This window comes from Lactuca virosa, chromosome 9 (genome assembly GCF_052849685.1).
Source record: "Lactuca virosa cultivar CGN04683 chromosome 9, Lactuca_virosa_CGN04683_v6, whole genome shotgun sequence".
In the NCBI taxonomy this organism is placed as follows: Eukaryota; Viridiplantae; Streptophyta; class Magnoliopsida; order Asterales; family Asteraceae; genus Lactuca; species Lactuca virosa.
This window is the reverse complement of record NC_136434.1, coordinates 298835565-298846174: the sequence shown is the minus strand read 5'-3', so window position 1 is coordinate 298846174 and position 10610 is coordinate 298835565. Positions and strand designations below refer to the sequence as shown.

Below are 10610 nucleotides of genomic sequence, written 5' to 3'. Positions count from 1 at the left end.
GGAAGTGACTTTACATAGTCATGCGGAAGCGAAGGAGCTACACCGCCCCCATGCATCATGAGTGTAAGGCTTCGTCAGTGCTGCTACGCTTCAATACAAGGAAGAAAGAAATATATAAAAAAAATCATATGACGGTTTGACAATTTTTCAAAAAAAATAAATAAATAAATAAAAGAGAGAATTACACGAATGGTTCCTATGGTTTAGTATAAATTGCACGCTTGGTCCCTAAGTTATTTTTTTTAACTCGGACTATCCTCATGTTTTAATTCTGTAAGGTGACTAGTCCCTGTTATAAGATTTCATCAATTTTTTCTATTAGACACCTCACGTGCCTTGCATGCTGGGGATATATTTGACCTTTTATATTTGCAATGTTTTATCGCCAAGAGATAAGATGAATCGTTTATAACATTCACACTATATCGCTATATCGGACATAAAACCTTCACACACCCCGATTGAAAAGCCTTGATCGAGAAAACCCTAAACGTGAAACACTACACTTGAAGACGACGATGACACCTTAGAGGATATGTGCTACCATGGATGAGAGGATATGTGCTACCATGGACGAGATTGACGTTTCTCGTAGATATGGTAAGTGTTCATAATTTCCATCAATATGTTAGTAATTTAAATGATTGATCTTTCCCTTCAATCTATAGTCGGACATCCTACGATATTCTCTATCAGATTACACCATGGTGGAGAGTTTACACAGTTCCCTGGAAGAAGGTACATCAAAGGCAAGCAAAAGTACGTTGATTTGCTTGACTTTTTCCATTCACGACATTGACGAGATGATGGAGGAACTTGGGCATATTGATTCAGACGTTAAGCTACTCTACTATCATTTTCTGAGACCATTTGGCGATTTGGATATTGGTTTATTTGCTTTCGGTTCTGATCAGGATGTTCACCATTTGGGTACGTATGTTGGTAACCATAAGCTAATAGACATATATACTGAGCATAGGAAAACAAATTTACATACATATTTTATGTCCCCTAATCCTAGTAAGTGAATTGTTGAAAATGAAGAACCTCCAGCTTTCTCACGCCAAGCTTCTCAAAATAAACCGAGTTCAAACAAATCGAACTCACGCTTCAAGGGTGAGTGCTTACGACCCCCTTTTAATGATTTTATTATTTTGGGGGAGAATACACATGAAAAATATTTATCGATTATGAAATATGCATGCAAAAACTTATATCTAGTTATAATCGATATTTTGTCAAGATAATATATCATAAACTAGTTTTTATCATAGCATGCATATGTTGTTGTGGCTTAAACATGTACAACTAGAAAAGATAACGTATTAGTTTGCTACAAAGTGTTATGATTCCATGTGAAACTAATGTGTGTCATAAAGCTTATGTCATGAAAAATGTTATCAACTTTGTAATATTTCAAATCTATATCATGCATGTATAAATACATATGTTAAATATATATGTATAAATTATAACACTTATATCATGGAATTTATACATGCACTTGAGCAACATACTACCTATTTAAGCGAGTTATATACATTTTTACAGATATATCGAACTACTCGACTTTTATAGTGAAACTTCATCGTATACCTTAGTTAATGGCCTTTATAGTGAGACATCATTCATTACCTAAGTTTAACTACTTAGTATACCCTCTTGGCCATAACCGTTAATTCTCGGAGCGAGATATGTATGTATAGATCTATACAGGTTGACACCCTCACTTGCGGTTGCTAGCTACAACCTCGACGAATCAATCGAAACGGGTGATAATTATCTTTTATCATTTATCCACGACGTCCAATAAAGCGTCGTAAGGGGTTATATATAGTCACATATCTCGGTTATAGGACTCACTATAGACATTATGTTGAGAAATATAATTATTTCTTAACAATTTTCAATCATAAACTTGGTATTAATAAATTTGGTTTTCTAACTTTGTAAGTTTGGTGCAGAATGTAGTTGTTTTAAAGTTGGATAAAGATTAAGGAGCAACTAGTAATTACTCTAAATTCGATTGTTGTATGAAGTTTTATACTTGTATGGAGAAAGAGCAAGGTTACCGGAGTCGGAATGAATAGTCTAAGGACTATCTGTGAAAATTGTTCAACCATATATTTGTGTCATCATGTTAGCTAGGGTTGGTTTTTTATTCAGTTCATTTTTTCTTTGTCACACACGAGTCTCTCTGTTCTCTCATCATCTTCTTCTTCAGATTAGGGTTTGATCTGTTTAGGGTTGTTCTATTCTTGTTGATTTTGTTCTGTAAAATCTTAAATCTGTTAGTTTCTTTATATACATCTGAGAGTGAGTGCTTATGTAGTGAGTTTTCAGTTGTAAGTATCTTAAAAAACCAACTGGATCTTATTTTCGTTTAATAAAAGATCTGTTGATGTTGTGAATAGATTTGTTGTTTACATTTTTAACACATTAAGTGGATCTCTTTATCTAGAAACCACGAATTCGATTTCTCTCTTTATCAAAAATTTTAAGTATGGATTTACTTGTGATTTCTCTCTTTATCAAACATTTGAAGTATGGATTTACTTATGATTTCTCTCTTTATCAAATATTTTAAGTATGAATTTACTTATGAATTCTCTCTTTATCAAACATTTGAAGTATGGATTTACTTATGATTTCTCTCTTTATCAAACATTTTAAGTATAGATTTATTTATGGTTTCTCTCTTTATCAAACATTTTTAAACATGGTTTTAACTACAAGAGAAATACTTTTCAGACTTTTTAAAAGTATCATTACTGCAGTTAGCAGAAAACCTGTAACTTTCACAAACCTTTGTGTTGACTCTCAAACTACATGTATTCTGAGGAGATCATTGAACCAGCTTTTAGCAGAAGAAATGTTTATGGACTTCGTGCGACCTAGTTTTTCTCTAGTTTTTTGTTATATCTGCCTACCTGTTAAGGCAAATTCAAGTACTTACTATTATTATTGGTATGAACCATGTATTCAAACTTTAAAGTGGAATATAATTCTTGTGTTCTTATTGTTGTACTTGTGATGTATATTCAATTTGCTTGTGATCTACGAACTAAGTCGCATAGCCCGACATGTTCCGTTGCCTCGGTCGGGGGTGTGACAAATAAACAGTAACCATTTATGTTTATGTTTATTCGTTTTCTATATAAAACAAAATCCAATTATGTTCATTCGTTTTCTTTATTAAACAAGGACCAATTGGTTAAAATATATAAAACTTACTGCTTATATCATTTTTTTAGAGTTTTTACATTTAATTTTTATATATGTGTGAAAATTCCATTTATTCCACATGTTTGTCTGTCTATGTTACCGTGTGTCATTATTTTCCAATTTTTTCCTTTTTCTAAATTCAATCAAAGTACGTTGCTAAAATATAACAATTACCAATTTAATTCAATTGATTGTTTATTGTGAGTTTTACAATTTTTCAAAGATTCATATTAAACATGACACTAACTGTTACATATTTGATGTTTATCTATGTGATTAATATGCCATCCTTTTTTCCTTTTCTTAAATTCATTACAAAAATTGTTACTAAAATATAACAATTAGTTTACATTGTTTATAAACATTTCTAATTTACACAATTGATTTATTATATAACATTGTACTTTAATATGTTGATAAGAGTGTCAAAGATAAATAAGTACAATGTTATTTCAGTTTCTAGCTATATCAATGCATTATTATTAAGTGTTATTATGAATTTGTCCATTTTTCATAAATTTGGTTTATTGATCTTGTATTGGTGTATAGCATTTTACTGAGGTTTTCTTATTTTATATCGTTGTACTTTAATATGTTGCTAAAATTGTCAAAGATAAGTACAATGCTATTTCAATTTCCAGTTATATTAATGGATTATTATTAAGGTGTTGTTTGTTTTTTATCTGCAGATCTGCGTGAGCTGTTCTGTCTGCGCCGTGCAGACCACGCTCAGACATAGGGCTTTGCAGTGTGTTTGTTTTTTAGAAGTTCGCAGACATAAAAACGTCTGCGCATGGTCTTCTTGGTGCAGACTTGGCCTTGTGTCTTCTCACCTCTTCACGCCTATTCAAAACCTAAAAACCAAAAAAAAAGATACGCTCTCAACACATCGACGCTTCCCTCGTTCTCAACTATCACCACCTCCCTCCTTCATCATTCATCGTCTTCTTCCTACCCTTTCTTCCGTCTCCGTCATCCTCTTCCTTTCGCCGACGACCAGAACATGTACCATCTACAACCATCGACGACCGGAACTTGCGCCGTCCAGATCTTCCCCCCCCCCCCCCCCCCCGTAGACTTCAGGTAACACTTCTCTTCTCCTTCTCCTTTTCCCCACATGTAAGCATCTCAATCTTCTTGCTGCTAAGGTCTGAAATCGGCTGCTAGGGTTGTATCTTTCTAATTTCCTGCTTCATATTTCTTGCTGCTAGGTTCCAAAATCCTTTCTAAAATCCTTTCTCTTTGTTTAATTTTATTTTTGAATGATTCAATCACAGGGATGAATAATTTCTTGGTTTAATTTCGTTCTTTAATGATTCAACCAAAGTTTTGTTTTTCTTTCATTCCTTCATGTGTGAGATAAAACTTGACCGTTGTTTTCTCCAAATTTGCTCAATTAAAACTTAATTGTCAGTCGTGGTATTTAATTGAAGGTGTTTGTTGGCTTCTAACTCCAATTTTATCAATCTATTTCAATTTGTTTGTACTTTTACATGTATAGAAAATGTTTGAAGAAATGCTAGAATGAAATGTTCTTTTTAAAATTAAAGACAAATTATTTGATTCAAATGATCAATTGTCTATTATGTTGAAACTGTTGATTTTTAATTACAAAACTGATGAATTTCATGCTTATTTGACATAAATATTAGTTGTATCAAGTTTGATGAAGTTGCTTTTCAAGTTATAAGAAAACATGTGTTGTTAATTTCTAGTTGTTGCTATGTACATACTTCATCATCAAAAGATTAGTACAAATGAAAAGCTTATTGGGTATGCGGGAATCCTCATGAAAAGCTTCACAAATCCAAGGCTCAAAAAAAGAAAAAATGAAGATGACAAGAAGGGAACAACCTTTTTGCACTTTTGTATCTTCATTATGAAAGCTTCACATATGTTTGGTTTTTAATTTTATATGTTTTTTTTTTTTTTTTTTTTGCAAAACCATTTTGTACAGTGACATAGCATTTTTGTAATTTAAAAACGGTTCGAATCAATTAATTGTTTTTACTTATGTATGAATGTTGTTTTGAATTTGCAATTATTGAAAATAGTGATTGAGAAAATGAAAAATCCTTTTAAGTTAAAAAAAACGATTTATTTAAATTCTGGTTTCTTTTAACATCCTGCAGACATTAAAAAACAAACAGTCTTCTTCTAACAGACTGTAGACGTTTGGTTAATTTCTTCTTCTACATATGCCTGCAGATGTGGTCCGCAGACTGCAGACGTTTTACCTCTTAAAAAACAAACAACACCTAAGTGTTATTTCGAATTTGCTCTTCTTCATAAATTTGGTTTACATTTCTTATATTGGTGTATAGCATTTTTGTGATGTTTTCTTAATGTATAGAATTGTACTTTAATATGTTGCTAAAATTGTCAAAGACAAATAAGTACAATGCTATTTTAGTTTCTAATTATACCAGTGGATTATTATTAAATGTTATTCCGAATTTTACCCTCTTCACCAAAACCTCCATTTCTGTAAAAGAAAAATAATCCAATTTTTACAATGGCAAACAATCAAATATACTTGAAAGTACATTATTGTTTTGTTGATAACTCCTTTCATTTCATTTTAGGAAATGTCTACAACTAAATTGTTGTACCTAAATGATATTGAACAAATAAATTATGATACACACCTTAAGGTCCGGGTACCAAAGATATGGAACTTTCAAAAAAATAATGCCATTGTGTCAATATAAATGATTGTTATGGACGAACAGGTTGTTTGACCATATTTGTTATTAAATTTACTTTAACAATAATACAAACTATTACAATCATTTCAATGTCCAACCTAAATTACATTTATTATTTTGATAGGGAACGAAATTTCAAGCTCACGTCTTTAATAATAATTTATTTTTCAGAATATTTGAAAACATCTATCTTTATAAATTAATAAATTTTTTCTTATCATTGTTCAATTATAACCTTATTATTTATTTATAATGTTTTTTTCTTTCTCATCTATAGTGTCTATGAGTTTTAACCCAATATTGGCTATAAAGAATACTATCTAAGATACCAACTACATCATTACATCTCCGAACATCTTCAATATAAACTAATAGAAAACAACAACTCAAGACAAAACAAAAAAAACAAACAACATAACATATACACATCTCTCACTCTCATTCACACTCCCAAAGTATATAATCCCATTTGTTCTAAATCAAGGAAAAAAAGACACTAAAATACACTAAATTATATTGATAACTTTTTGAGAAAGAGGAAATTATATTGATGACTTGAACAAAGCAAATTTGACATAATGCAATACGACACATATTAAACCCTAATCAATTGACATGCTTACAATCCCAAAATTTGATAGAAGACAAAATAATCAAAACTTTGTTTGATTAACAAAGGGTCAACATAACAAAGGGTCAACATAGAAGCCCTAATCTCTATGACAAACAACCATATAAAAGCCTAACACTTGATAGATGTATTAGAGCATGAAATTTTTTATTTAAAAATTTTGTAAAAATGTATTAATTGAAAAAAAAAAAACTAATTTCATAATAGAATTTACTAAAAATAATTGATTAGTTTTAAATTTTTTTATGGACAAGTCTAACTTACTAATAATATTATTTATGTCACGAGATTTTGATCGGAAGGAAGAATGAATTTCCACGTGTCAATATCTAACTGTACGGTTATCATCATCATCCAGGTCGGTTTGGTGGGTCAGTTTCCTTTAACGCATAGATAGAATCCAAAAAGAAGTCCAGTTTGTTCGTTTCTCCTCAGCCTTCAACTTTCTTCTTTCCGGCGAATCTCGACTGTGTCTGACAATGGCGATGGTGGCGAAGATAGGCCTCATACTACTGTTTTTATATCGTATTCAATTTAGTTCCTCCGCTGAACAACCGTTTGACGTTCGTCAACACCTGGCTACCGTAACACGGTAAACTCTTTACCCTTTCTCTGATTTCATCACTCATGATCTAGGTTTCTCATTTGTTCAGCTTCAAAGGTGTGATTCGTTTCGCAAATCAACAAGTGTACAAAAAGTAATACGACAGATACGGTGTTTTTATGTAAGAGGAATTTAATGTCGGTAGGTTTTGGTCTTACTTCCTTGCGGATATTTTAGATTCAATCAGTGCAATCATCTTATTGGAACAGTTCGGGTTTTATTAAACTGGAAATAACCGACGGAATTTGATTCGAAGAAAATAAAATTGGATTTCAATGGTTCGTTAGTCATAGTAGGAATTAAAGATATCCTAGCGCGAGTGACATTTTATATCCAGCTACTAGATGCATCTACGTTCACTAGTTGATCAAGGGGGCAAATGTCTCATATGTTGAGATTTCTATGCACAAGAATCACATTACATCTTAGTTTATCTTCATATGTGTTAATGGTGTTTATTGTGAGTGCACTGTGTGTGTTTTTGAATAATCCCTTTGTAACTTATGAAGTGATTTATGTTTTGACTGCAGATATGGCGTTTCAAAAGACATAAAAGAAAATCCGTTTGTTTCATCAAACATCCCTGATCAATGTTCTCCTATCCACCTAAATCTTGTGGTATTTCCAATATCTTGTTTCTTCATATATCTTTCAACATTTTGTATGCATATCTGCTTACACTTTACAAACATTGTGTGAATCCTTTTGCAGGCAAGGCACGGGACACGTGCACCTACCAAGAAAAGGATGAAAGACCTGGAAAATTTTTCAGCTCAACTGAAATCTCTTTTGAAAAATGCAAAAGAAAGAGGGGCATCTTTGGAAAAACTTCCTTCCTGGTTGTGGGAATGGAGGTCTCCATGGAAGGGGAAAACCAAAGGTGGAGAACTAATAAGTCAAGGAGAAGATGAAATGTATAATCTTGGAATCAGAATCAGGGAACGGTTTCAAGACTTGTTTAGTGACGAATATCACCATGATGTATATCAGATTAGAGCATCCCAGGTTTTCCTTCCTTAACCTATAGCTTGAACATGGTTTTCTTTTTACCATATCTTATAAGTTATAACAGTTTTATATCTGTTCTGAATATGACTTAGATTCCCAGAGCTTCAGCTAGTGCTGTTTCATTTGGAATGGGCATGTTTAGTGGGAGAGGAGAACTTGGAGTAGGAAAGCATCGAGCTTTTGCAGTTTTGAGTGAAAGTCGTGCGAGTGATATAATGTTGAGATTTCATGATTGTTGTAAGAACTACAAGGTACATAACTAACCTTTTTTGTATTATGATATGATCATAATAAAATTAAAGATTGTTCCTAATTGCTTCCCTTTTGTTGCAGGCTTATAGGAAACAACAGGAACCTGCTGTTCATAAGCTTAAAGAACCTGTATTAGAAGAGATAACACATTCATTAGCAGCACGTTATGGGCTTAATTTCACAATGAAAGATACCACCACACTTTGGTTTTTATGCAAGCAGGTAATAAACATGTGATGGGTTTCAACTTTCAACTGTAGAAATCATTTTTTGTATTTAATTAATAAATCTTTTCTTGTACTAAATTCCAGGAAGCATCATTGTTAGACATAACTGATCAAGCTTGTGGTCTTTTCACTAATGATGAGGTACATCTGTACTCATATTCACACAATTAGTTATTTTGCAGAAACTATATTAGGATGCTATTTTTGTCAAATCCTATACACTAAAGTAATTGATGAAACTTTGCATATGTAGGTGAGTTTATTAGAGTGGACAGATGATTTGGAAATGTTCATAGTAAAGGGTTATGGAAATGCATTAAATTATCGAATGGGAGTGCCATTGCTGCAAGATGTAATATTGTCCATGGAGCACGCGATTAAAGCAAAAGAAGGTAATTACTAATAATTAGAAAATTCTATCATTTATTATTTATATATGAATTATGAATTATGAATACACAGTTTATGTTGTTGTTAATTTATTGTTTATAGAAGGGTATGCACCAGGGAGTTATGAAAAGGCAACGTTAAGGTTTGCACATGCAGAGACATTGGTTCCTTTTTCATGTTTGATTGGACTCTTTCTTGAAGGATCTGGTGAGTATTTCTTAGTTATTTTATCTGTAAATATATATAATTAAGTTAATTATTTGTTATTATATCCAGAGTTTGAACAAATACAAAGAGAAGAGCCGTTGAAATACCCCCCAAAACCCCCAGAGAAAAGAACATGGAGGGGAAGCACAGTGGCTCCTTTTGCTGGGAATAATGTTTTAGTTTTATACAGCTGTTCCGGAAATAACACAAATAAATATTTCATGCAAGTTTTACACAATGAACAACCAATCCCAATGGCTGTAAGTCTTTCCTTCATCTTTTCTATATTTGGATCATCTTCAAATTTCTTAACAATTCTTATGTGAGATGAGTTGAGAGAAAAAAAAAAAAAGTGCAAATAGGTAAAAGGGTTAATACTGTCTTAATATATTTGATCCAGGTTCTTTTTTTGGCTAAACCATTAAGTCATTCTGTCCGGATTAAGTAAAAAAGAAACAGTCGTATATAACTGTACATATTAAGTACTTAACCCATTAAGCTCATTAATCTGCTTTTTTTTTTTTTTTTTTTTTTTAAAAAAAAACAGCTCCTTAATCATGGTTGTCATATTTCGTCTAAAAAACCACTTTGTTGCAAAAGATTATATAAACAAACATTTAAACCCATATATCTTTTATACACAGGGATGTGGGGGTACTGATTTCTGTCCATTTGAAGTTTTCAAGGTAATATATTTCCTCTTAGTTTCTAGGGTTTCTTTTCGATGATCAGGTTACGAGGGCATTTATGTCTTTTGCACATACGATAGATTGAAAGCGACTCCCTGTCCCATCTTTTTTAGGTGGGACAAAAAGTTGTATATATATATATATATATATATATATATATATATATATATATATATATATTTTGTCACATTGACATCAGTCTCATTATGATAAATGCCAAACACTTGTTTTGTCCTAAATAGAGCCAGCCACATTTGAATATTTGTATGTTTTTAATTTTGTCCCAACAGGAGAAAATAGCAGCGCCACATTTGAAGCACAGTTATGATGACCTATGCAACGCAAAGGTGCAAGAGCCGGAATGTAAGTCATATACGAGTAAAATAACCGAAATATTCGGTTCGATTTTCTCGGGAAAAACCAACAACGATGAAACATCATCACAGAAAGAAGAACTATAATAAATTAATTATAAACAGATCACTTTTCTTTGCATTTATTACTCAACTTTTGAAACTGGCATCGGCATGTTTTTTGTGGGACCATGTAACTAGTCAAGGTTTTAGCTTGTATGCCGGGAGTTTTAGGCTAGGGACTAATCTAATCCAAGATTCATACTTCTTTTTTTGGAATATTATGATTTTATATTTACATTTTGAATTTGATAAA

At 31.9% G+C, this 10610-nt stretch overlaps 1 protein-coding gene across 1 annotated transcript; it reads left to right on the top strand.

The window, feature by feature from the left end:
* The first annotated feature begins 6941 nt into the window (after positions 1–6941).
* LOC145138759 (histidine acid phosphatase family protein) lies at positions 6942–10610 on the top strand. Its single transcript, XM_079072784.1, has 11 exons — positions 6942–7156; positions 7699–7786; positions 7880–8173; positions 8269–8427; positions 8510–8650; positions 8740–8796; positions 8909–9047; positions 9148–9252; positions 9322–9512; positions 9897–9938; positions 10232–10610. The coding sequence occupies exons 1-11, from the start codon at positions 7044–7046 to the stop codon at positions 10400–10402; spliced, it is 1500 nt and encodes a 499-aa protein (XP_078928910.1). The 5' UTR covers positions 6942–7043; the 3' UTR covers positions 10403–10610.

Bases quoted from the DNA above. Each gene is read 5' to 3' on its own strand.
- LOC145138759 (XM_079072784.1), top strand. From the start codon at position 7,044: ATGGCGATGGTGGCGAAGATAGGCCTCATACTACTGTTTTTATATCGT. The intron at 7,157-7,698 runs GTAAACTCTTTA...TTTTGACTGCAG, and splicing joins CACCTGGCTACCGTAACACG to ATATGGCGTTTCAAAAGACA. The intron at 9,253-9,321 runs GTGAGTATTTCT...TATTATATCCAG, and splicing joins ACTCTTTCTTGAAGGATCTG to AGTTTGAACAAATACAAAGA.